At 44.7% G+C, this 27261-nt stretch overlaps 2 protein-coding genes across 4 annotated transcripts; one reads left to right on the top strand and one right to left on the bottom strand.

Annotated features, from left to right (window-relative positions):
* The first annotated feature begins 3343 nt into the window (after positions 1–3343).
* CTSL (cathepsin L) lies at positions 3344–8601 on the top strand. 3 transcript variants are annotated; one of them, XM_012463605.2, is made up of 8 exons: positions 3344–3482; positions 4804–4939; positions 5244–5366; positions 5467–5613; positions 5796–6020; positions 6788–6950; positions 7594–7711; positions 8220–8601. In XM_012463605.2, exons 2-8 carry the CDS (start codon positions 4814–4816, stop codon positions 8317–8319), a joined length of 1002 nt encoding a protein of 333 aa, XP_012319028.1. In that variant the 5' UTR covers positions 3344–3482; positions 4804–4813; the 3' UTR covers positions 8320–8601. The 3 variants fall into 3 exon arrangements, with proteins under 3 accessions (XP_012319028.1, XP_012319036.1, XP_012319031.1); XM_012463613.3 differs by lacking the exon at positions 3344–3482 and adding an exon at positions 3485–3507; XM_012463608.1 differs by lacking the exon at positions 3344–3482 and adding an exon at positions 4581–4678.
* Positions 8602–25174: 16573 nt separating this feature from the next.
* On the bottom strand, positions 25175–26092 carry LOC105730813 (large ribosomal subunit protein bL19m-like). The gene has a single exon (XM_064361288.1). The coding sequence runs from the start codon at positions 26089–26091 to the stop codon at positions 25213–25215; it is 879 nt and encodes a 292-aa protein (XP_064217358.1). The 5' UTR covers position 26092; the 3' UTR covers positions 25175–25212.
* Positions 26093–27261: the final 1169 nt, after the last annotated feature.

Raw genomic sequence — 27261 nt, 5'->3', positions numbered from 1 at the left:
TGCTCCCCGAATGAAAGAGTACTGGTGCTGCGGAAATGGGACCACATAAATAGGGAACAAAAGTGATATGATGGGCCATGATGGTGTGATGAGTATCCCAGTGATTGCTTTGGGTAAATTTTGCTGGTCATATTGGTTTCAGTTCCTCTACGTAGACAAGGAAGTGCTCCTCATGACTGACAAAAGCTCTTGCACCAAGGCTGCCTAGTCATTAGAATGGTCTCTAGAAGACAGTATCATCAGCAGTCACTGTTAGCAAGGAGCCTGTTTCTGTGGTGCTTGTGTTGTTGCTAATAGTTTTTGTTAGAGCAACTGCAGTGTGGGAGACCTGATCCAGGGAAAGCAGAAACCAAAGCCTGTGCTCCCAAGGAGGTTATGAGAAATGAAGAAAACAATACCAGCCCCTCTGCAGGAGGACGCTGGAAATGTTTGGAAGGACCACCCGTGGCTAGAGCCCCAGCACTTGGGTCACGACTCACCCTGAGCAGGTCAAGTGCAGGCCCCACTTCTTCAGGCCTTGGTTGTGAATCACAGCCTGGATTCTTCTCTTCCAGGTACATCCCAGTTGCCATGATGCTCCTCGAGTCAATGAGCTGTTTGGTCTGCTCTTCTGCTCAAGCAAAGCAAGAACCAAGGTGGCAGAACATGGATATATCCTGCAGGTGCTCCCGACATCTCTCCTGGCTCAGGTGCCAGAGGCTTGGAGTTTTCTAGCTCTTGACCTCACACCCTCGAATGTTTGTTTTCCAATTCCTTCATGAATAACAGGGTGAACATGGCACCCCTCCTGCTGACGAATGGGGTTCCTGAGAGCTGGGAGGCCACAGTCCAGATCCTGAGGCTCTTCACCAAGCAGGTGCTGTAAAGCAAAGCCACTCACTTGCAACTCTCTCTCTCTTTCTCTTTCAAATTTGGGGAAGAGGAGGCCATCTAAGCAGTTTCTCTCACACTCCCCAGTAAGGAAATCATAAAGGATCAAGTGAGCTCTAAACGTCCAGTAGAAATATTCAGCTGTTCTAATGAACTTCTTGCAATCCTGAAATCTGCAAAGTTAGAACCAAGACAGATGTAGGTACTCCAGTTACGTAACACCACAAAATATCGCTTTTATTTCATAAAATAATAAGTTTAAAAACTGCTGTGGTTTTCGTGTCTGCGCCCTCCAAAACTCTCGTTGGAACTTATCTCCAATGTGGCAGCATTAAAATGTGGGGCCTTTAAGAGGTGATTGGCTCACAGGAGCTTTTCCCTAATGATAAATAGATTAATCCATTCATGGAATAATGGGTTAATAGACCAACAGGTTATCTTGAGAATGAGACTGATGCCTTTTGTGTGTGTGTGCTTTTCTTAGAGACGGACTCTCGCTCTGTCACCCAGGCTGGAGTTCAGGGGAGCGATTTCAGCTCGGCTCACTGCAACCTCCACCTCCCAGGTTCAAGAAATTCTCCCATCTCAGCCTCCCAAGTAGCTGGGATTACAGGCGTGCACCACCATGCCCCACTAAATTGTGTATTTTTCGTAGAGACAGGGTTTCACTCTATTGGCCAGGCTGGTCTCAATCTCCTGACCTCAAGTGATCTGCCTGCCTCAGTCTCCGAAAGTGCTAGGATTACAGGTGTGAGCCACCACGCCCAGCCGGGACTGATGGCTTTAAAAGAAGAGGAAGAGAGACCCAAGATAAGACACTCAGTCCCCTGTAATGTCCTGTGCCAACTTGGGCCTCTGCAAAGAATCCCCACCAGCAAGAAGGCCCCCTCACAAGATAAACTCCTGGACCTCAGACTTTCCAGCCTCTAAAACTGTAAGAAATAAATGTTGTTTCTCATAAATTACACAGTGCCAGGTATTCTGTTATTAGCATCAGAAAAGAGACTAGGACAGATATCACAGTTAGATTGTATTCTACATGCTCTGACTGGTTCTCCAGGGAAGTAATGCATAAAAAGAGGAATAATCTCCAAATACAGTAAACAAATTTCTGCAGACAGGAAATATAATGGTGGATACCTGCGCTAGGAGAGGGGTAATGGGGAACTATTATTCAATGGATACAGAGTTTCGGTTCAGAAAGATAAGTTCTGGGATAAACAAGCAGTAATGGTAATACAAGGTGAATGTACTTCATGGCACTGAATTATACACTCAAAATTGGTTAAAATGGTACTTGCTATGTTAGGCATATTTTAACCACTTAAAAAATTATACGTGATTGTGCTTTAAAAGAGTTATCAGTTTAATCTTCAGTAGAAATCAATTGACAAATACACAGTGACTTCATTTTTAACACAGTCAAAATATGCATAAGAAAAGGTCATGAAGGAAAGGGCAGACATAATTAATTTTTCCCCGAAAGGTATTTTCTACAATGAATGTTTTTAATGTAATAAAAAATGAAATGACAAAAGTTTAGAATGTTTGTGAGTTTTATTCCTTAAATCCTTAATTATATAAATTAATATCTATGTGGATTAAGATACATATTTTTCCTCTATCTACATTTCTCCATTCTCTATATCTTAAATCCTGACATTAAATGTCATTACATTTCTTAAATTTCAAGAGAAAGACCGTTACCAAGGAAGATATAATCCATAACCTAGAGAGTGGGCAGCTTCTAATTGTCTCGACTGCTTTTCTTTTTTCTGTTAACCAAATGTTTCTGTAAATAACTCATTTCTGTTGGTTTCGGGAAAGACGTGGGAGAACGAAGAATTCCTGAATGGACAGGACGCGTGACAAGACGCTCCGCGGTCTCCTCCCTCCTAGGTCTGGTCTTGACGACAGCATCTCGTGTTTGGGGGGTGCCTTTCCCTATCAGATCCTTCTAAAGCCCAGCTGCACCACCCGTAAGTGGGCGATAAGGCTTCTGCCCGCGGGCTCCGCGTTCTTCGCGTTCTTTCACCCGGCCCCACCTTTGCTGTGGACTAAACAGGACCCACTGGACTAGAGCACACTGGCTCTCGGCTCTTTGGACTCCAGGACTAAAAAAAAGCAGGGTTAGCCTGAAAGTTCACACAGGGCTGGCTATAAACTTTTTTTCAGGAGCCACCCGCCCAGGGCAGTAAGTCGGGTACTTAGTTGACCCGAGAGCTCCAGGGAGACGCCCGATCCTATTCTGCGCGGCCCCCGGGCACTAGCTCCGCTTCCCCCAAGTCCAGAGAGGCAGGCGCGCCCCGCTCCGGGATAGTCAGTACCAAGCCACGAACCGCGCCGGGGGTCAGAGGACCCGGAGGCCCCGCCCAGCTGCCGGCGCAGCCAATCGCAGCGCAGCCAGGCGGTGGGGCGGTGCCTGCCGAGCCCAGATCCGACGTTTCAGAGGCAGAGTCAGGCGAAACTGGGCCAGAACCGCGACCTCCCGCAACCTGAAGAGCGGCCTTCGCCGAGTGCGCCTGCGCAGCTACGACCGCAGCAGGAAAGCGCCGCCGGGGAGGCCCAGCTGTGGCCGGACCAGGACTGGAAGAGAGGACGCTGTCGAGGAGGTGTGCACCAGCCCCGGGAACGAGAGTGTGTACCCTGAGCTCTGCCGGCCTTGAGCTGGGGAAGCAGGGGAGGGCGATTGAGGATCCCCCGGAGGCGCGGAGACCACGCGGGCGGGGTCCCAGGTTGAGCGGACCGGCCAGCCTCCGGGCGGGGTGGACGCCGGTATCGCAGCCAGGCCGCGCCGCGCCGACTCAGGGCCTGACCCGGCCAGACAGGGAAGCTCGGCCCCCGCACGCCAGACCGCGGGATTCCTGCTGGCGTCACCGCAAACATCCTCTGACCGCTACAGCCTGTGTGTGGAGCAGGCGGCACGTCCCCGGTCCTTCCACGCCAGCAGTCCGCGCGGGGCGCTGGCTTGCTGCGTGAGGCCATTTGACCCCGTTCCTGATTTAGGGGAGCAATTTGGGGTGTCCGCAGCACAGGCCAAAGTGAGTGAAGGAGGGAGCAGTGCGTGCTCTCCTTCCCAGTTTTTCTTGGGAAAGCATTTCAGAAAGATTTCCTTTAAGAAGGAGAGGTTGGCCGGGCGCGGTGACTCACGCCTGTAATGCCAGCACTTTGGGAGGCCGAGGTGGGCAGATCACCTGAGATCAGGAGTTGGAGACCAGCCTGGCCATGATGAAACCCTATCTGTACTAAAAATACAAAATTAGCCCGGTGAGGCGGTAGGCACCTGTAGTCCCAGCTACTCGGGAGGCTGAGGAAGGAGAATGGATTGAATCCCGGAGGTGGAGGTTGTCGTGAGCCTAGATCACACCATTGCACTCCAGCCTGGGCGACACACCAAGACTCCATCTCAAAAAAAATTTTTTAAAGGAAAAGTTGGAAAACATACCTCACCTTCTGCTGTTTGTTAGTCAAGAAGGTGTGTGAAGACCTCTTAACTCTTGGGGGTCTCTTTGCCCCTAGTTGGGATCACACCTTATCATTAGTGAGATTTTGCCTCGGCACAAAACGTGGATTTTTTGCCATTGATCCAAAACCTGGATCAACTGTTTCCTGGTTTCCTAGTTGTTGCCTTAAGCTTCTCACCCACAAGGTACTTTCATACCTTTCTCATAACCTAAATTATCGTCGCATAAACGTTTCAACTCCTACAGCTCTGGACAGGCTGCTTTTCATTTGGTGGATCCATCCAGTACCTCCACGTGCCCTGTTTTTCTCCAACCACATCCTTGGCCTCTTCCGCAGTCCTTGGGTAAATGCTTGGGAGAATCATTTAAAGATTTGTATTCTACCATGGTGGCCCTAGTACCTCAGGGGGCAGTAAGATGGCTTTTTAGGACTGGTCTAATCAGATCCTCATTTCTTTTCCCTTCTTAGGTTTTGAAACATGAGTCCCACACTTATCCTCGCTGCCTTTTGCCTGGAATTAGCCTCAGCTGCTCTAACATTCGATCACAGTTTAGAGGCACAGTGGATCAAGTGGAAGGCGATGCACAACAGATTATACGGCATGGTTAGTGGCACCTGAAACTGCTTCAGAAAGAATAGTCCTTACTGTTGAGAAGTTATAGCCAGAGAGTAGCTTCTAGAGGCCAGCTTTTCCCAATAGTATAATGTAATACCGTAAGGGCACTGATAATGAGCACAATGTGGACATTCATCCCTGTGTGTCTCAGTTTGGGGAACAGCAGCTCCCAGAGGTGTCAAGCCTTCCCTTGCCATGGTTTCTCTTCCATCTCTGTCTACAGATTCACTTGGTGAGCGTGAGTTGGGTTTTAGGTAGATATAAAGAGGATCAGTTACATGTTTGCCTCTAGAATGAAGAAGAATGGAGGAGAGCAGTGTGGGAGAAGAACATGAAGATGATTGAACTGCACAATCACGAATACAACCAAGGGAAACACAGCTTCACAATGTCCATGAACGCCTTTGGAGACATGGTGAGTGCACTGTGGACTGCTGAACTCTGTACTTCCCCTCCTCCCTTCTTTACTAAAGTAATCTCTTGCTCTGCAACATTTTATTTACTTTTCCTTGAAGACCAATGAAGAATTCAGGCAGGTGATGAATGGCTTTCAAAACCGTAAGCCCAGGAACGGGAAAATGTTCCAGGAACCTCTGTTTCATGAGGCCCCCAGATCTGTGGACTGGAGAGAGAAAGGCTACGTGACTCCTGTGAAGAATCAGGTGAGACAGTGTTAGGTTCAGACCTCCCATCTTCCTAGGAAAGCCAAGAAGCGATTGACATCTTTGTTTTGGTAGACTTTAAAGCGACGTGCAGTTCACTTTTTAAGAGTATTCATATATGTGAGCTGTAAAGTCTTACTATTTGTTTTTGCAGATGACAGCTTTTTAAATTCCCTTTTTAGGGTCAGTGTGGTTCTTGTTGGGCTTTTAGCGCGACTGGTGCTCTTGAAGGACAGATGTTCCGGAAAACTGGGAAACTTGTCTCACTGAGTGAACAGAATCTGGTAGACTGCTCTGGGCCTCAAGGCAATCAGGGCTGCAATGGTGGCCTGATGGATTATGCCTTCCAGTATGTTCAGGAGAACGGAGGCCTGGACTCTGAGGAATCCTATCCATATGAGGCAACAGTAAGTGGAGCTCCTCATCTTATCATTCCAGCTCAGCTTCTGGAAAGTGGAACACTTTCAGAGATAACAGATACCTTTTTCAGAATTCATGTATTAGGGCTGGGCGGGGTGGCTCACGCCTGTAATCCCAGCACTTTAGGAGGCTGAGCCAGGCGGATCGCTTGAGCTCAGGGGTTTGAGACCAGCCTGGGCAACAAGGTAAAACCCTGACTCTACCAAAAATAATAAAGAAAATTAGCCGGCTGTGGTGATGTGCATCTGTGGTACCAGCTAGGCTGAGGTAGGAGGATTGCTTAAGCCTGGGAGGTGGTTATGCAAATGCACTCCTGTCTGAGTGACAGAGTGAGACCCTGTCTTAAAAAAAAAAAGAAAGAAAAAAAATTCACAGTTGGTAGAATCTGTATCTGCAAATTGTCAGTACTGTCATTATAAATTATTAAGCCTTTGCGCAGTCCTGTGATTAGATGGTTAGCAGACAGCTGTTCTTGCTTCTATGTAACATGAAGAGTATACAAACCATTCTACATCTACACATTTCTTTATTGTGAAAAATTTCTTATGGAAATAAACCTGGGGGTCTCATTGAAGAGACTGGAGCCAATTTTCAGTTTCGAATTAACTAATAGCATTTCACGCCTGGGATGATTTATAACAATGGTGACTTGGAAATCCTAAGCTGCAAACTGCTGAGTGTTGTGGTTCTAACTCCTGTTCCCCAGGAGGAGGAGAGCAGTAATCAAGTCCTTTTTTCCCTTTATCTTTGAAAGGAAGAATCCTGTAAGTACAATCCCAAGTATTCTGTTGCTAATGACACTGGCTTTGTGGACATCCCTAAGCTGGAGAAGGCCCTGATGAAGGCAGTTGCAACTGTGGGGCCCATTTCTGTTGCTATTGATGCGGGTCATGAGTCCTTCCAGTTCTATAAAGAAGGTAAATATTTTTTTCTTTGTAGAAATTGATGCAGAAAAAGAGTATGACATACTAGCATGATAGACTCTGGTTTGTAAAGTTCAGTTTAGATACTTAGGTGCTTGGCATCATAGCTATTAATTCTGTACATGCAGTATTTATACCTGATGTTTCCATTTGACATGTTGAGCATATCTCCATAAATATAAGTACTTTGTAACTTTTTATAAATAGCTATATCATTTACTGGGTAGTTTAATATACTTAAATATTCTGTAATTGTTGGATTTTTGTAATTTTTACAAAGATTTTACTTCTGTTTTTAAATCTGAAAAGAGACTTTTGATTCAAGGATTTTGGTGTTGTATGCTGTTTTCTTAGATTGATAGCCTACAGTTGAATTACAAGCTTTCAAAGAGTGGTCTTTTATTCCCTTAGCAAGGTCTTTATATGAAGGATTTATGTTGATTTCTATTTCTGCTAGTTGTAGATGAGCGCCTAAATCCCTAGCCTTGACAACAATAGATCTTACTGTTAAGTACTATCTAGAATGTGTGTCACTTCACTGAATTCAGAGATGCCTCATTCCCTGTGGGTGACAGGACGGGTTACTGTCGTGTGTCCTCTGGAGCTTCTCACCCCAGCCTTCATTTTACTATCCCAGGCATTTATTTTGAGCCAGAATGTAGCAGTGAAGACATGGATCATGGTGTGCTGGTGGTTGGCTATGGATTTGAAAGAACAGGATCAGATAACAGTAAATATTGGCTGGTGAAGAACAGGTATAAATTGCCAATAATACTTACATTTGAAATTCAAAAGAGAGTACTTATTTGCAATCAGTGTTTGGATAATTTCACATGCCTTTAGGCATACTTCTGAAATCCCAGAAGTCTAAGTTGAACATAGAATGTTAATGTTGGATTATAAAAGTAAGATACTGTCACAAACATGCTGGGAGTATTAATATAGTATTTGTACCATTGTACAAATGTGTGTCTAAATCTGAACATTTTCTTAACTCTGAGGCATATCTGGCTGCAAAGACATCCTATTCCTTTCCTGTCTCTGATTTGCAGTTCTGTGAAAGGTCACAGTTTTGAGACTGGGATGGAAGTTATGTGCAGATTCAGACTCAATAATTTTTTAAGGATAAATAGGAACATCGCCTCTCTTGATTCTTTCTGTTGAGTCTGTGGCCTCTGGCACAGTGTTTAAGTTGGATGTTCCTGTTAATAACCCTTTGGGCTTTATTCTTTCTCTGACATGAAAAACCTGCTGTTTTTTCAGCTGGGGTGAAGAATGGGGCATGGATGGCTACATAAAGATGGCCAAAGACCGGAAAAACCATTGTGGAATTGCCTCAGCAGCCAGCTACCCCACTGTATGAGCTGATGGACAGTGATGAGGAAGGACTTGACTGGGGATGGCGCATGCATGGGAGTTCATCTCAATCTTCCAGCCCCTCCTGTGATGGATACACACTCGAATCATTGAAGATCCAAGTGTGATTTGAATTCTGTGATATTTTCACACTGGTAAATGTTACCTCTATTTTAATTACTGCTATAAATAGGTTTATATTATTGATTCGCTTACTGACTTTGCATTTTCATTTTTAAAAGGATGTGTAAATTTTTACCTGTTTAAATAAAATGTAATTTCAAGTGTAGTGGCGGGGCTTCTTTGTATTTTTGATGCACTGAATTTTTGTGTAATAAAAAACATAATTAGGCTTTAAGCCCTACCTGCTGTACCAGTGGCTCTCTAGGAGGAAGAGTGAGTGACCTTCTGGGTCTTCTAATTACAAACGTACAGATCTCATGTCAGTTGCCCAGTGGCTGTGTCTGACCCAATCCTTGATTGGAACAAAATTTGAAAATTATCTGTGAGGACAAAGGAAAATTGTTTGAATAAAGAAAAAAATTCACTTTTTAGAAAAGTGAGCAGACATATATATGATTTTAATACTAGAAAAAGACCTTAGTGATTGTGTTTATTTCACCCAAGTTGGTTGCATCTTAGTCAAGTTACAGGACAAAGGTCTCAGAGCCCATTTCTGGAGCATCTTCCCCCACTGCTGGTGAAGACCCTGTGGACACTTTGCAGTCGAGGTGGGTTAGGAATGAGTGCATTGCCAAGGCTGTTTGTTTTTGGGTCCTCAAGGGATGAGGAATAAACTTCAGGATTTGAGGCTGGGATTCAGAAATGGTGCTCTGGTCTCAGAAGGTAAAAGACAGGTGAGAGGCTCAGAAATGATCATCTGTCGCCCCATTTAGAGCAAGTTACCTGTAAACACCTGAATTACTGCTTAAATAAAAAAACTTCCCACGTTGTGCTAGCTAAACAGCCCATACTTCCATCACCTGTGTGTTTTCAGAAGTCTCATGTTCCAACTGAAGGAAATAAAAAGAACAGGTGAGACTGTTTCGTGAATAGACTGCGTAATCCCAGAGGAGGGAAACCAGATGTACAATGGAGTCTCAGCTCAAAAAGCATCCAGCAGGCTCTGTCCAAGTCTTATCTGTATTGGACCATGTGCCATGCTGGATTCTCATGTGCCCTTTCCGAGTAGTTGCTAAAATTTCAAAGTTTTTGGCCTAAAATGACAAATGTGGCATCTGTGAAATTCTTTGGGTTTTGTAATAAAAGTCACCAGTGGTAGCAAGAAGATTTAGGGAGGTTCCCAGGCTAAATCCCTCGTTCAGGTTGAAGCTTAGATTTGAGACAACTAGAATTTATATACAGTACCCACTATGTGCTGGTCATCACTACTATGGGAGAGACAGACCCTGACCTCAAGGAGTTGAACTGTTAGGGAGAGTGAGTGGATCAGGGAGGGCTTCCAGGAAGAAGTTAAAACAGATGGCTAGAGCAGCTAGTCAATAAAGAAAGATGAAGAGGTGACCATCAGCAGAGACTAGCACACCCTGAGAAAATACCCTGTGGTTAAAAGACCAAGTAAAAGTCACTGGGTCCGGGTGTTGGGAGATAAAGCTGTTCCAGAGGGAGGTTTTCAGGATAAAGGAACCACTGGGAGAACAGTGAATAGATTGTTTTGGTTGTCTGTTAAAACAGTAAAACAAACCACCCAGAAACCCCACAGTTGGGAATGTTTGGAAGAAACATCTGTCACATTTTCTGCCTGGACTCAGCTGTGTGGTTTTCACTTGGAGGCCTCTGTCTGTGCTTGAGACATCTGTAGGTTTGACTGGACTGGACATCTGTGAGGGCTCACTCCCATGGCTGGCTGCAGATGCTGATATTGGCTGGACTTTCAGCTTGGGCTGTTGACCAGAGTACCTACCTGGGGCCTCTCCATGGCTTGGGCTTCCCACAGCATCGACAATGGAGGAAATATATATATAGTGAAATTCAGTGTTTAAAGCTTGCCAACTTTGAAGGTGTATATGTACACCTTTAAAAACTGAATTTCACAAATGTTCATGATTATTTGTAAATAAGTTAATAAGAAAAATGATTTCCAGGAGACTTGGTCTCTTTCCTCCAGTACTACAGTTTAAACATTCCATAATTTACATGTTTAAAAATTTTTTATTTACACTTTCAACAAGTATTCATTGAGCACCATGTATGAGGCAGTGCTGAGCTGCCAACACAAAAGTGAAGCAAATACTCATAACCCCTTCCTCTGTAGCTCACAATCCTATGTGAACAAGCAAATCAAAGCCTGGCAGAAACCCACAGGCAAGTGCAGCACTAGGGAGGTCTCAAGGGAGCCCAGGGACAGTCAGGGCACACACCAGGGACATGTCGCCCTCTAGGGTCAGAGTAGGTATGAGCAGGGGCCATCTGATCCCAATTTAAAGTGTTCATAGCTGTCATATCTTGGGCAGGATATGAGGGGACAGTTTCTCTTTGTGCTGTATTGTTTCAATTTTTAAGTAACAGTCCTTCATTATTTTCACAAGATAACAGATTCAGAAAGTATGCAGTTCAAGAAAAAAGTTAAAAGAATTGATAAAGGAGGAGAAGAGGTGGAGAAACAGGGCCCTCAGATAACTTGATAAAGGTAAGTGTCCCATTTGGGGACTGATGTTCCTGAGATCTGCATGGACGCTGCTCAGTGGGTCCATCACACAGCGCAGGCGTGAGGAAGCGCCACTGCCTGGCTGGACTCCAGGGCGCTCCATGCACGTCTCAGTCACACAGAACCTCTCTGAGGATGGCGGCTGTTGGCTCCAACTGACCATTCCCAGGCAAGAGAAACGGGGGGCTTTGCTAAGGGCTAAAGGAGGGATGGACAATGAGGGGATGGACCAGGAACAGTTCTAATGAGGCTGCTTTAGTGAGGACGCAGAGTGGCTCTGCTCAGCACTCCAGAACTCCAGAACACTTGCTCCCTTCAGCTGCCCCACTCCCCACAACCATGCATACTCCCATCATCCCAACCCGGAGCAGCATGTTGAGCTCTTAACAGAAGAGCTCTTTCCCTGGCATTTTATATTCTTTCCTCTTCAGTCACATTCAAAAGCAGCACAAATTGCAAATCACCCAGTACTCAGAGGAGTCCAATATAGGTAAAAAATAAGAGCAAATTCTTGGCTTTGGGTCTGTAATTCTTCTGAAAAAAAAAATCCTAGCAGCGACTTCCTGTTTCCATTACAGCATGGGTAAAATTTGGAAGTTGTAACCATCTACTAACAAATAAAAACCTGAAGAAATCTTAAAATCAACAACTCTTCTTAGATCCCTAAGACAAGCAAAGTCATGGAGCAAACCACTGCCCTAATAACTGGAGAGAGAAAGGAATACCAAGAATCACAACTCACAGGAGCAGAGACCATGGGCAGAGACTTCTGCAGGAACAAGTGCCTAGCAGGAAAAACCAAGCTGTAACTGACAAATTGCCAGAGGGAGGGTATGGACAAGTCTGAGCATTAAAACTCAGTCGTGGGTTTGGTCCCGGGTTCGCTCTTGGAGGTGACCTCAGGTTGCAGAGCTTCAGTAGCTCCACCAGGCTCTCAAAGTGAAAATCTGAGAATTCCCATATGAATCCTGCAAGGGAAGGGAAAAGTAGCAATTTTGGAACCTACCAGAGCATTCTTTTCTTCTTAACAAGTCCTATACTCAAGAGACACTGTTTTACCAAACTCTAACCTATTTGGGTTTTATCAAAGCCTAACCGATCTAAGGGGTGGAAATATCCAACTCCAGCCTGCTTTAGCCTTCCAGTTGGAGAAGGGTAGGACCCAATATCAGCCTACACTGGCCACGCTGTTCTATCTAAGGAGGGAAAAACTAAGAGGCACTTGTGAATTCCATAGCGCAGAGACACAGACTTGTTAAAAAAACTGCAATACATAGGACCAAGGAGTGCTTCTCCTAAACCACACCACCACTTTCCTAGAAGGTCATTTATCAGAGTTTCTTTCACCATACATCAAGTTCCTCTTTCAACAGAAAATTACAAGGCATTCTAAAAGGCAAAAGGTGAGGCAGGAAAATAGGGTCTGGAGGCAGGGAACATAAGGCCGATTCACACTTCAGCTATGACAAGAAATATCCTCTCCATAGGGTGTAGGCCAAGTAAATGACATAACTTTATTCTCTCCATGTACATATGGCGTACCCCAAGTAACCAAAGGAATCCTCTTGAGGGTTTTTGTAAAAATTCTGTAAAGGGGTCTTTGAGCCCATATGCTCAGGCCCTTCCCCCAACTATGGAGTGTTTTCAATAAAACCCTTCAGTCCTTCCTTGCTTCGTTTCTGCATTTTGTCCAATTCTTTGTTGAAGACACCAAGAACCTGGACACCCTCCACCATTAACAAAAGCACAACTTGAAGAGACAAAACAAGCCTCACAGTAAGAATTAGATATGTCATGGGTCCCAGGAACTTGAAATAGCTATGATTACTATGCTAAGGGTTAATGGAAAAAATAACAACCTGAGAACACACGGAGAAGGTAAAAAGAGAGATTAAAATTCCAAGAAAGAATGAAAACAAAATGGTCTCCCAAACTACAGGGTTAAGTTGTTCTCCGAAGCTGCCTTATCTGCCTAAAGTCCAGACCTTCCAAAGAAGAAAATAATTACCTCCGTTTCCCTCTCTGAGCTTTCATTAACTGAGCTCATGTAAGAGGAAGGAAGACTAAAGGCTGTCAACAAACCTGGACAGAGTTTTGTCACAAACCACTGTCTGCTCTGTGGGCCCAACTATCTTTGTCCCAGACTGCTGTATGTTCTTCAAGCCCGTCGAGTTCTTCCTAGCCTTCATTTATTGCCCCTCAGCAGAATTCTTCTTCTACCTCCTCCCATAACCTGTTTTTCCAGGATCCAAGCCCTGACTTTGTACCCTCAAGAGAGCATATAAGCTTCTGCATCCCATTGGGAGTTGGATCTCCATTCTGAAGTCTCCACATATACATGTTAAATAAATTTGAATGCCTTTTCTCTAGTCAGTCTGCCTTGTGTGAGTTGATTTTGTAGTGTGAAGCTTCAGAGCATGAAGGAAAAGCTTTCCCTTTATTCCTATGCTAGTATTATTCATCTTAAAGATGTTTGGAAAGATTAGTGTGCCCCTGTATCACGGAAACACCCTTGTTGGGATAATATTGTGAGATATGTCACTGAAGATTTTAGATAGATTGTCAGAAAACACAGCAAAGTAACAGGGCATGTGACAAGCCCTTGAGACCTGGGGAGGGTTGGTCACCGGAGGTCTTAAAGCAGAGATGGACAGATAAGGGACACAGTTCCGTAAAGATGACCTGGAACCATGTCAACACACTACCTGTGGTGAGCTCTCTTCTATGCTTTGATGTGGGAATAAGGAACTTCTCTGCTCTTGGGGTTTCTCATCCAAACAAGTTCCCATGATCAATGCTTTCTCTCTTGTTGTTACTATGCATTGAGCTCCATATATGCGGGAACACATAGAAATAGGTCAATGGTGGACATAATCTCTGGCTAAAATGTAAGCTTGCCAGTCAGTGGCCCATCTGGGAAGTTTTTGTTCTTCCCTTCTTCTCTTGCATATTCTCAGAAACATAATAAGCATATCAAAAATCACTTTCTTGGACTGACCATTGTTGTGATGTCCTGGCAAACTGCACATGGAACAGACATGAGTAAACATTTACCCTCAAACGCTAGTCTCTATGCCCTGACCTGTTCATAATTTGATGAAAAATCTGTTGGTTTGTTATAAAAATGCAGACTCTGTAAATGTTTACCAGATAGAGCAATTAATCCACCAGCTCTCTGGCTTATAAGCAATAATGCCCCCATTTCCTCCATCTTGTCCTAGAGTACTAAGCCTGCCATGGAGGTGGCTTGGTTTCCTCCCATTAGTGCTCCCAATGAATAACTTGCTGGTGGTTGTTTTCAAAGAAGTGTTTCCAGGGGAGTCCCATCTGAAACTGGTAAACCAAAGCCTGTGTGACTCAGTAACACACTCACTACTGGTAAACCAACCCCTGTGACTCAGTAACACACTCACTAGCTAGGCATGCAGCTTCCTGAGACCACCTTCCTGCAACCCACAAGCAAACAAACGGCACGTGCTCCTGCAGTCTAGGTCACCAAGGCACTCACAGATATAACCAAAATGGATAATAGCAAAAGAAAATAAAAAGGTAAAGAGAAAAGCACAGACACACTACTGTGTCCTCCTGGAACTAAAGCAGATGCAGCCCATCCAACTGACACCCTAAGATACATCTCCAGGTGAAAGTCTTTCTCTAGATAAGCCACTCTATACAATTAGAAAAGGTGACTATGTCAACAGTATCATAAATATAAATACAGGAGATAAGAAACACGATAATGCAACAAAACTTGACACCACCACAGGCGCACAATAATTCTTCAGAAAGTTACCCTAAATAAATGAAAATTTTCAAATTGCCTCAAAAGGAATTTGAAATATTGATCTTAAGAAAATTCAATCAGATACAAGAGAATACAGATAGACAACTTAATCAAATAATAATTTTTAAAAAGGCATAACCTGAATGAGAAATTCAACAGACATAGATATCATTAAAGAAAACCAACCAGCCAACACAAACCTTAGGAATGAAGAACTGAATGAATGAAATAAAAAGTACAACTGAGAGCTTCCATGGCACACTAGATCAAACAAAAGAAAGAATTTCTGAACTTGCAGACAGGACTTTTAAAATAACACAGCCCGAGGGAAAAAATGAGAAAAAAAAGAATCAAAAGAAAGCCTATAAGACTTCTGCCATGCCATTCAGATAACAGATTTTGGCAGTATAGAAGAGAAACAGAGAGAAGAGACAGACAAAGACACAGAAAACTTATTTAACAAATTAATAGCTGAAAATCTCCCAATTCTCGGGAGAGATATGGACATCCATATCCATGAAGCTTCAAGGGTTTCATCCATATTAAAGCCAAAAAGTTCTTTTCTCAGGCACATTATAATCAATTTGTCAAAAGTCAAACACAAAGAAAAAATTCTAAAATTAGCAAGAGAGAAGCATCAGATCACAAGTAAGCAAGTCTCCAATAGGCTATCAGGAATTTTCACAGTAGAATCCCCAAAGGCTAGGAGAGATTAGGATGATATATTCAAAGTGCTAATGAGAAATCTCTCAGCAAAGAGTACTGTACTTAGCACAGCTACGCATCAGAAATTAAAGAAATAAAGTCTTTCCCAGACAAGCAAATGTTGATGGAATTCATCACCGTAAGACCAGCCTGACGGGAAATGCTTAAGGGAGTGCTTCAATCGCAAGTGAAAGAACAGTAACTACTAATACAAAAACACAGGACACTATCAACCTAACTGTTAAAAGTAAATTCACATTCAAATCGAGAATTGTACATTACTGAAATGATCCCTTAGAATCTTTCAAATCACCCTTGAGAAAGTTGAACATCCTTTATTTTTATATTTACAATGAGTTCTTAACAAATACACAACAGAGAACAATATAAGTTGAGCATACTGTCTAATGCCTGCAATCCCAGCCCTTTGGGAGGCTGAAGTAGGAGGATCACTTGAGCTCAGGAATTTGAGACCCACCTGGACAACATAAATAAAAATACAAAAAATAGAAAACTTAGCTGGGCATCATGGTATGCTCCCATAGTCCCAACTATTCAGAAGCTGAGGTGGGAGGATTGCTTGAGCCCAGAAGTTCCAGGCTGCACTGAGCTGTAACCACACCACTGTACTCTTCCTGGGCAACAGAGTGAGACTCTGTCTCAAAAAAACAAAAATCTGTTCTCTGGGTCTTTCTGTATGTCTTCATCCCTTAATTCTAGTCAGGACTGTCATCAAATGTGACCCCCCTTATGGCTTTCCAGCCCCCAGCCTGCGTGAGTTTTCTTTTGGGCACACACTACAACCTTCTTGTGTGTGTGCTGACCCATGTGCTGCCTGTTCCCCCATTAGAATGTCAGTTCCAAGAAATCCAGCCTTGCTGCCAGTATCACCACCCCCTGAAATCTCAATGCCCTGGACAGTTCCCAGCATATGCTGGAAGCTCAACAAGTATCTGTTGAATGGATACACGCATGAATAGGTTAAATTGGATCACTTTTGGATAAATTGGATTATTATAGAGATGTTGGAGAATTTCTAAGTTTATAGATTATCGAACTCCTTTTGTCTGCCTCTGACTGAGCATGGAAAAAAGCAGAAACAAAGCTCAAGTGAAGCTAGGCTAATGCTCATTGGCAAGTCAGGGGAAACTCATTTGAGTGGAGGGAGAAATGACCCTCCTCTCACTTGAAGTTCTGTTACCAGTGTCTAGTGAGCCAGGGGCTCCGGTCCCCATCACTAAGGTCTCTGTCAGGACCTTGCACACAGGTGGCTGTACAAAGGACCCGGGGACTTCCCTCCATGGCTGGAGCTGCCTGTGACAGCAGACTGACTGGGTGTAGGGATATGGGTCTTTCAAGACCCCACCCACTTTATCTTCTGGTCTTCACATTGGACAGGTGAGTTGTCCAATACAAAACCCAAAGGAGTATTTTTACATAAGCTGGCACACCCCGCCCTCTGTAAGTCATGATGGTTTTTGATAAGGCTATATCATGGTTCTGAACCTTTTTTTTTTGATGTGGTGTTCTCTGCCACACATAGCCTACTACAATTGTGCTAATAGGAAGATATGCTGACCAAGTGGTGCTTTCCTCCCTGATTTGGAGGAAATACATGGTCTGCTTTGACCCACTAGATGGATCTTCCAACATTGAGTGCCTGGCCTCCATCAAAGCCATCTTTGCTGTCTACAGAAAGGTGAGTAGACAGACAAAATGTCAGGAGGACTGACATTTCCTGCCTCACTCCTGGGGTGGTCTCTGGAAGGTTCCCAGGCAGAGAGTCATGAGTTTGGACTCCTAATCTCTGTCTCCGGACTAACTGGAAAAGCCACTGCAGGCAAACCACAAGCTTCTTTCTTCCTGAGGCTCCTCATTAGAACTGAGCTGGTGACTTTCTGTGCCTACTTTCTATTGCTCCTGGGATGATTACATAGAAGGAGAGCTGAGATTTTGTTTTGAAATCTGGATACAACACCAATGTCAGACATGGTATTAGGTTCCAGGCAGCATCCAAAGACCCACTCTGTTCCTTCTTTCTGCATCTCACCTCTTAATATATTCATTTTTCTTTGTTTCGAGAACAAATCACCACTCCCTTAGAGGCAGCAAACAACACCTGTTGATTGTCTCCCTCTTCTGTAGGTCAGAAGTCCAGCTGGCTTGGCTCATAGAAGAAGTGGAGAGTAGAATGGTGCTTACCCTGAGACTGGGGGATGGTTAGGGAGAAGTTGGTCATCAAATTCAAAATTTGTTAGACAGGAGGGAAAAAAAAGGAAAAAGAACAGCCATAGACCCATCATTCTCCTCTACTAAATTAATCTTCAGAAATTCAGACTTAGTAACTCCCTTTCTGGATATCTTTCCAAGGTGCCAAGTGACCTCGAGGTTCCATAGACAACGCGTTACACAGCAAAGTGCTTCTGGGGATGGGAGGCAGCTGACCTTGCCTGGAATCCTGACTGTCCATAGACAGAGCCTTACACAGCGAAGTGCTTCTGAGGGTGGGAGGCAGCTAACCTTGCCTGGAATCCTAACTGTCCATAGACTGTTATCCTGACTGTTGTCCCTGGATTCCAGGGAAGGTCAGCTGCCTTCCACCCCCGGAAGCTCTTCGCTGTGTAAGGCATTGTCCTGCTGTTTAAGTCCTGTCCTTGCAGGGTATTTCTTGTCCATGGCTGCCAAGCATCTAACATGCTAGCTTCCCCTATAGCCCCATATTGTGAAAACCAAAGAATACCTGCACACATTGTCTGCCACCCCCTGGGTTGCTGCCATACTCTGCAAGAACCACTGTGGAATAGGTCTCACACAGTGGTGGGGAGAGGTCTGTATCTGGGACAGCTGAGGAAGGCGGTCATTTTATTTGGCTTCCAAATGGGCCAAATGAGCAAAAGAAATACTTCCCGTGTTCCCAGCTGTTATCAGTTGACATTGCCTAGGAATGTGTTTTTAAACTGCATTTGCTAGTGAATCGATGGGACTGGGCACCTGGAAATAAAACGAATGTCCTCTTGTTTCCCTGCACCAATGAGGGTTGGCAGGGGAGAGGGACTGGCTGTTTTCATTATTAAACAGTGAAGGGGGCTGCCCCATGGGAAATAAGACCTTGCAAACAGGGCATTCCAGGGACCCAAGTGAGCTCCCCAACTGGGAGGAGCGGGGCAGGGCAGGCTTGAAGGTGACTGAGATCAAGGTTGGAGTTCCTGGGGAAAAGGAAGAACATGGGCTGGGGCTGATCTGTGTGGGATCTACTCTGAAAGTCCACAGGAAGTGAACTAGGGCAGTGACTTGCGGGAGCCTCGGTGCTGTCCCTAAGATGTGAGCATGCCTTCCCAACTCAGTGACATCACACGGGGTACTTGAAATCAGCCAGGGTGGGAGCATTTACACCACAGGAATCAGAAAATTCTACAGTTCGGTGCCTGCCTGCCCACCAGAGGTCGCTGACCAGCTCGCCATTGTTTTAGGGGTGTCTAACAGCCCACACAGCTCCACCCTGACTGTAGGTACCACCTTATTACAGAAGAAGGTTGCACCTTCTACTTCCCTGTGCTCACTGCTACCAATAAAACAAAGGCCATGCAGCCGAGGCAGGCTAGGTAGTCAAGGAAATGACCATGTTTCAGGATGCAGCAACCATGATGACCAGTGACCGTACAGCCAACACAATAAGTCTTAACATTTGCATCTTCAGTAGAGACTTTCCCTTCCAGAGAGCATGCGCATTTTGATTTTACCACTCCTCAAAATGACCTTTTGCTCATAATTGTAAAAAATACACCACTGGGTAGAGATTTAAGATGTTAATGAGACATGTGATGTATGAAAAAGCATGTACAGTTACTGCGCATGTGCACCCAGAAGACCACTCAGAACATGCTTATTAGCAAAACCTCTTCCCATCTCCTTATGAAAAATCATGTAAGACTCCCATAAAGGGGTTTTGTCCAACAGCAATCAATGCTGTCTCACCCTAACCAGCAGCCACCCTGAACTCTCTCTCTCTCAGAGCGTAGTGTCTATTCTGCACTTAACTTTCAAAATATTCTTTTTCCTTTGCAGTAAAATCACTCTATGCTGCATCTCCTTTGCTGTTGCCTTTTGTTTAAATTCTTTTAATCCAAGAAGACAAGAACTGAGGTGTTGCATCAGCCATCGACAAAGCCATCCAAACCTGCCTCAGGATGCTGGTGTTGCTTAGCCAAACTTAATTCTCCTTCTAAAAGAAAGGAGGGACTCCTTCTATGACAGGTAGGGACGGGAGTTGCATCTTGATTTTTTTTTTTTTTTTTTTTTTTTTTGAGGCAGTGTTTCACTGTTGTTACCCAGACTGGAGTGCAATGGTGTGATCTCGGCTCACTGCAACCTCCGCCTCCTGGGTTCAAGCAATTCTCCTGCCTCAGCCTCCCGAGTAGCTGGGATTACAGGCGCGCACCACCGTGCCCAGCTAATTTTTTTTTTTTGTATTTTTAGTAGAGACGGGGTTTCACCTTGTTGACCAGGATGGTCTCGATCTCTTGACCTCGTGATCCACCCGCCTCGGCCTCCCAAAGTGCTGGGATTACAGGCATGAGCCACCGCGCCCGGCTGCATCTTGATTTTGTATCAACATTCATTTCTACTACAATCAATGCAAGTCCCATTCTTACTTGATTTTAAAATAAGAGTTTCAGGGGGTTTCAGGAGTTGGCATATTTTTATTTTGTTTGATTATCCTTCCAATCAGATTTTCCATGAGTTGATATTAAAAGTAGTTTGCCTTGCCGGGCGTGATGGCTCATGCCTGTAATCCCAGCACTCTGGGAAGCCAAGGCGGGCAGATCATGAGGTCAAGAAATCGAGACCATACTGGCCAACATGGTGAAACCTCGTCTCTACTAAAAATACAAAAATTAGCCAGGCATGGTGGTGTGTGCCTGTAGTCCCAGCTACCCGGGAGGCTGAGGCAGGAGAATCTCTTGAACCTGGGAGGCAGAGGTTGCGGTGAGCCGAGATCACACCACTGCACACCAGCCTAGGTGACAGAGCAAGACTCCAACTCAAAAAAAAAAAAAAGTAATTTGCCTTTACTTCATCCAGTGAAGAAAGGTGCTCAGGAATATTTTGAAAACTGAAAAAAAAATTGGGAGTTTGCCCAGAATGAAAAATTCACCACCTGTAAACTGCATTTGTGTAATTAAGAGCTGCTCTCCACCCGCGCGGTCTCCCCGCACCCTGCCATGTGGGCGCCACCACATCACCTCTCAGTGCTCTTACCCGGCCTTCCCAGACCGTGGATGGTCTCCCCATTAGCCTGCAGACGATTAGTCCTCTCTTCTGATGAGAAAAATGAAAATAAATTGCCAGGGCTGGGGCTGGAATAAAGGAAACTAGGAACTAGGAGATTCACCAGGGCTTCCGAGAGCGATGCTGTTACCAAATAACATTCATCCACTCACATGCTGAAAAGATATTCTACTGCAGGGACCACAGTGAGCAAAATCGGAACCACCAGCCAGCAAACAAACAAGAAAAATGCCAGATAGCATAAGTTGGATCAGTGGATGATAAACAATGGCCTACAACTCAACACTTGCTTTTATAAATAAGGTTTTATTGAGATGCAGCCACGCACTCATCTGTGGCCGGTGTTCATAATGGCAGAGTTGAGTTGCCACAGAGACCATCTGGCCCTCTACAGAAAGGGTTGCTGCTTCCAGGGGTAGGTGCCATGCAGGGAATTGAAACAGGGTGAGGTGAGATGAAAAGATGGAAGGATGGTGGTGTCTATTTTCATCTGGCTGATCAGTACCTCTCTGATGTGACATTGAAACCAAGACCCAAAGGGCAAGAAGAAGGAACCAGCCTGAGGAAGGGCTGGAGGTAGGCAGAGGAAGAGGGAGTGCAGGGCAGAGAAGGGTTGAGGGAGCTCAAACACAAAACAACAAAGAAGGAGGGTAACTGGGCTAGGGCCAGAGGATGGGCCTGGGGGTGCAGGCAGAGAATGAGGCGCCACGTGACCCAAGAGGCGGCGCTGCTTTATAGAGATTGGGCTTCAGCCAAGTGTGTTAAGCAGGCAGGTGCAAGATCTGTCTTAGGTTCAGGAATTCCTTCGGCTGCTCAGACTGGAGTCTTGGGGTCAGGTGGCAGAGTGGAGGGACCAGATAGGAGGTGGTCTTGGCAGCCAGGGGAGATGTGATGGTGCTCGGACTGGGGCTATCCGGGTTCTATTACTTAGTGAGCCTTGGGCAAGAATATTAGGGAGACTCCCGCTTCTGTGTAAATATTTAAAGTATGTGATTAGCGTTAATACGGGTGAATAGAATGTGTCCTACAAAAACACCCTACGATCACCTGGGAAGTCTCATTTTAAATTCTGTGGTCCTTGGAGTTTGGTGCTGCCTTCTCCTCTTCTCAGCCTGGTCCTGCCCTGACTGCAGAAGGTCTGCCCACACCCCAGATGCCCCAGGTCTCCTGAGTACCCTCCAGCTACACCCACAGACCTAGGGGACACACACTGGAGAGCACTTCAAGGCATGAGCCAAAATGTCGGTGACACCATAGTTCCCGCTCCTCTCCCCCGGGGGTGCTGGCTGCACATGGCTCCCACCTGGCTCAGCCAGGGAGGGCCCCACCAGCCCGAGGTTTGTGGCCAGCTGAGGTCTCAGGGTGGTCTTGTAGCTTGTGTTAAACACATACTGTGGAAAGACTATTGCGCCCAGCCCCACCCCTGCAAATAAATCAGTATTTGTACCACCACGTGGACTAGAATTTCTAGCCTGGAGCCCTTCTTCTGGGTTGGCGACAGAGACCATTGGAGTGGATGAAAGCGACTTTCCCAGCGCCCCTACCCATTCCTGCTCTGCCATCTGGTGGCAAAAAGTGAAAATGCGCCTCCAGCGATGAAAAAAATTCAGATTTCTATGAAGGATGGCTGCAACAAATTCCGATGTCCTTAGATTCTCCAAGGTTCTTAGTGAGCAGGATGAGCTGAGATTTCCTTGGGAAGTGGAACATCTGGGGATATTTTTTATTTTCCTTGCCTTTCAAGATGATGGTGAATTCTCTCAGTCTGGGTGGGAGAGTAGTTCCTGCCTTCTCTTCCCAAAGACATGGTGCGGGTGAGTGAGTGCATCTCAGACAAGGCCATAGATGGAGAGGAAAGCAGTGCACCAGGGACATGTGAGTCCCTCCCTGGAAACGTTTCACTCCAAAAGGTGCCCTGACTGGGAAGTTTCTTCTGAATGGGATGGCCACCCTTGCCTCTCCAGGGATCACTGTCTATAACCTCATAAGACCCAAGAATACCATAAGTAAGCAAGCAATAGGATTAATTCAGGCAGGAATCAGGGCAGCAGTAGGACTGGCAGCACCCTGGGACTGCTTTGCCTAATGAGTTAATCCTAAAGAACTTTACTGAAACTCTACAATCCTTAGCCACCAACGGGGGTCAAGCATTAATGGGAATTCAAGAGTCCCTAGACTCTTTGGCAAATGTAGTTCTTGATAACAGACTATTTGCTGTTATTAAATTAGATTATTTACTGGCTGAAAAAGGTGGAGTCTGTGCAAGTATTAATACAACCTGATGCCCATATGGACAAGTTGAGATTAAAGTTCAAAAGATCTATGAGCAAGCTACCTGGTTAAATAGATATAACTGTTACCAGTAGAGGGTGTCCAGGTTCTTGGCATTTAGAACAAAGAATTGGACAAAACGCACAAACAAAGCAAGGAAAGAATAAGGCAACAAAAACAGAGATTTATTAAAAGCAACAGTACACTCCACAGGGTGGGAGCGGGCCAGAGCAAGTGGTTCAAGAGCCCAGTTGCAGAATTTTCTTGGGAAAACCCTCTAAAGGTTTCCCATTGGTTACTTGGTGTACACTATATGTAAATGAAATAGTGGCCCACAATCAGTTGAATTGGTTGCAATCAAAGGCTGAAGCAAAGTTACAAAGTTACCCCCTGTGCAAACATCTTATTGGTTGCAGAAAGTGACCAATCACAGGCTGAAGTGAAGTTGCAAAGTTATACTCCTATGCAAGGGAAGACTTGGCCAACAACCAGCCTGATGGGTGGTAGAAGGGAATCAATCAGAGGTACTCTCAATTTTTCATCTGCCATACAGAAAACGATGGGGGGTTGCAAAGGGAGTAGCCTCTGGTCCTTTTGTTACTTGGGCATGAAAAGTTGGGTTTTCCTTTTAATTTAGTTCTAGGAAGCAAGTATGAATTGGCGTTAGGTTCCCTGCCTACAGATCCTATTCTCCTGCCTCATAACCAGGGCAATGACCCCAACTATATTTGGTCAACTATCAGAAGTGCCTTCACAGATCTCACCTTGTTTTTACCTACCTTTTCCACAGACTTTGGTAGCTATCTTGTCACTAACTTTTGGCTCTTACTTGTTTAACCTGTTAGTAAAGTTTGTGTTTTCTAGATTACAACAGTTCCAGGTAAAGACAATGGTGCCACAAGGCTTCCAACCTATCTGTATACTGACCTGGAGAATGAAAGCATCCTGTTTCTGGGACCCTTAGATGAGGTATCCAGAGATTTTTCCTCCTCAGCACTAGGCAGGACCTATGCTGACAAACTTAGCAGGAACCAGTTACAGAAGATGAACATTCACCCCTCTGAAGTCCCCTTAAGGTTAAGGATGGGGCAATGGGGTAGGAGATGGGACTTGACTCTAGAGGCAGGACTCAGAAAATGAACCAAATTTAGGACTAGCTAATACAGGTCTGGAGTGGAAGCTGCTTTCCATAAGACCCACTCGCCAGTGCGCCATGTCAGTTTCGCATGCCATGGCAGCACCCAGAAGTTATACCACTTTCCACGGCAACAACCTGATGACCTGAAAGTTATCACCCTCATCCAAGAAATCTCTGCATAAATTTCCCCTTACTCTGCATATGCTTAGTACTGGGCATAAACATGACTGCAGAACTGCCTCCGAGCTGCTATTCTGGGGACCCTAGCCCTGCTGTGCAAGGAGAAGTAGATTTATTGAAAGCAAAAGTACATTCCACAGGGTGGGAGCGGGCCAGAGCGAGGCCCACTTAGATCTGTTGATGCCCTACACTGCCACTTCAAAAAAAGTTGCTGTTTACCACCACCAGTTTACCTTTGAATTCCTTCCTGGGTGAAGCCAAGAAACTTCCTGAGCTAATCTCAAATTTTGGGGATTGCCTGTCCTGCATCACCATCACCACCCTTTTCTGTTCCAGAAATGGCTAGCCACAAAGGACCACACCACCCTAACATGTTTACGTATTGGAAGATATGACCCACCTCCTTTTTTTTCTTTTCTTTTTAAATGTTTTATTTCTTAACCTTAGATATTACTAAATGTTCTATTTCTTAACCTGATAGTGGGTACATGAATGTTTATTTTATTATTCTGTGAATCATACATTGTTGTGTTTATAAACTTTTCACAGTTTACAAAAAAATCACGCCATCTATTCCCCTTGCTCAGATTACATGCTCATTAAAGAACATTCTGGTGATGCTCTGACTTCTATTGTAGCTTTGCCTCCAATAAGCAAATGGACATGGGACCATTTGGCATGTGTAATTCTCTTTTTAGAGTAATAAACTGGTGTACAAGTTTTATTTTAGAAAAAAGTATTAGTAAAACAATGAAAGCTTAGTTCACATAATTACTATGTTCTTATAAATGAAATTAAATTGGTTTCAAAATATATCCTCTTAGAGCCATATATCTTCTGCAACTAACCAAATTCATTCTCAGAATCAAGACCTTTGCGATGCTTCAATTTCTTCCCATATTGCAGCTTCAATTTTTGTAGTGTCATATTCCCTCATCATATCAAATTCAAGCCACGGCTGACTCCACTTCTGAGCTTCTTTCATTTGCTTTTCAGTTAAACAAAGATCAAATCTGATTCTTTTAATATTAAATTTTGGGCGTTCCCAGCGTTTAGACCAGGGCTTAGGCTTCATTTTCACTTTCAGCATATTAACAGGAATTACTTGGGTAGGCTCTTGTGGTACTGGCTTCATACTCACATCAAAAGTGCTATATTCAGGAAGGGCATCTCGTAAATATAGCAAGCTATCATCCAGCCGTTTCTCTAATTTAACCACTTGAATCTCCTGGATTCGAGGATTATAAAGTTCAAAGCAGATCTCGACACCTTGTCCTTCAGTAATATTCCTAAGGATAAAAGTAGCTCCAAGTCCTTTCCCTGATCGCTGGATGCAAATCCCCAGAAACTGGCTGATTTTTCCTTTGGCATATGGGTAGGATGTAGTAACACGAAGAATACTTCCAACATAGAACTCTGGAATGTGGAGTACTTTTCTCCTTTCTAACATATCTTTTCTTTCTATTTGAAATTCCAGAGGATGTGTTCTTCCCCTTCGAGGAATGAATTCAGGACTCAAGAATCTGCGTTCCTGTTGCGCGAGGCGGTGCTTATCCTCAAAGACTGGTTTCGGCGGCGGTTGGAAGGCGCCGGGCTCGGAAGGCCCAGTGCTCTGTTGCCGGACGTACCCCGCGTGACACCTGCAGGCGATAGAGGTTTGCGCAGGGAGCAGCGTCCTGGCGGCTTGGAAACTCCGGCCTAGGCCCATTGCAGCCCCTTGCCCCGCTGCAATGCAGGACGCCATGTCAGCTAGCTCACCGACCCACCTCTTATATTTCCACTTGCCCCTACAGGATTCCTGAATGATACAGATGACTCCCTTGTCTCTTATCTCCATAAAACAACGATCCTCCTTTATTTGCTCTGAAAACTTCCTCGTTAATGCCCAGTCCCTTGTTATCTTGAACTAAGTTTCACCTAAAGCTGCTTCCATACATATTTTAAGTTTGACCTAAAGGTTTCACCATATGTAGTGAAGCAAGACCTAACCCTAACTTGATGTGTAAACAGACTGTAACCTAAGCTGAAATTACAGTGGTGAAACAAGTAGCCAAATCTCAGTCAATGATAGACGCTGAATGGCCAGCCAATGAGGCTGAGAGCTGCCAAAATATGACCATATAAGGCAATTGCAAAGTGCAGCCAATCAGGTTATTTTTGTATGTCACTTCATTTACTCTGAGTATAAATATGACCAGCATGTGTGGTAGGGTGGAGCATTTTGAATCATTTTCAGTGGGGTCTGATTCAAGACTCAGTTTTAAAGCGAATTAAGATCTGCAAAACTTATTTGTCGTAATTTTATCTTTTCACACTTCCTATTTCGATAGCCTAAATAAACTGTCTTCTTTTTTTTTTTTTTGAGACGGAGTTTTTTGCTCTTGTTACCCAGGCTGGAGCGCAATGGCGCGATCTCAGCTCACTGCAGCCTCCACCTCCTGGGTTCAAGCAATTCTCCTGCCTCAGCCTCCCGAGTAGCTGGGACTACAGGCACGTGTCACCACGCCCAGCTAATTTTTGCATTTTTAGTAGAGACGGGGTTTCACCCTGTTGACCAGGATGGTCTCGATCTCTTGACCTCGTGATCCACCCACCTTGGCCTCCCAAAGTGCTGGGATTATAGGCATAAGCCACTGCACCTGGCCTAAAACCATATTCTTAATTGCTGGGTGCATTATGTCATTGACAAAAAACAGGCCTGTGAGGGATGAAGAAGGAACGGGTAGTAGTGGGAGATAATAACCTTCAATCAGTTTGCAAATGGGGCCTCATTTGATTCACTGGGGGATCCAGGGCTGGATGATCCTTTGAATTTATTCTAAATTGAAGCAAAAATACAAGCCTTTGTGTCAGATTGCCTGGCCTTTGTATCTCAGATGTAGCCAGTCATACAGTCCCTGAAAGGGACATATCC

Source organism: Aotus nancymaae, unplaced genomic scaffold, assembly GCF_030222135.1.
Source record: "Aotus nancymaae isolate 86718 unplaced genomic scaffold, 86718_ANA_hifiasm-v0.15.2.pri h1tg000041l, whole genome shotgun sequence".
In the NCBI taxonomy this organism is placed as follows: Eukaryota; Metazoa; Chordata; class Mammalia; order Primates; family Aotidae; genus Aotus; species Aotus nancymaae.
This window is presented reverse-complemented; position numbering and strand designations above follow the sequence as displayed.

Excerpts from the sequence above, each read along its gene's own strand:
- CTSL (XM_012463605.2), top strand. The coding sequence starts at position 4,814 with ATGAGTCCCACACTTATCCTCGCTGCCTTTTGCCTGGAATTAGCCTCA. Across the intron at positions 6,021-6,787 it reads CCTATCCATATGAGGCAACA|GAAGAATCCTGTAAGTACAA; the intron begins GTAAGTGGAGCT and ends TATCTTTGAAAG. Across the intron at positions 6,951-7,593 it reads CTTCCAGTTCTATAAAGAAG|GCATTTATTTTGAGCCAGAA; the intron begins GTAAATATTTTT and ends TTACTATCCCAG.
- LOC105730813 (XM_064361288.1), bottom strand. The coding sequence starts at position 26,091 with ATGGCGTCCTGCATTGCAGCGGGGCAAGGGGCTGCAATGGGCCTAGGC.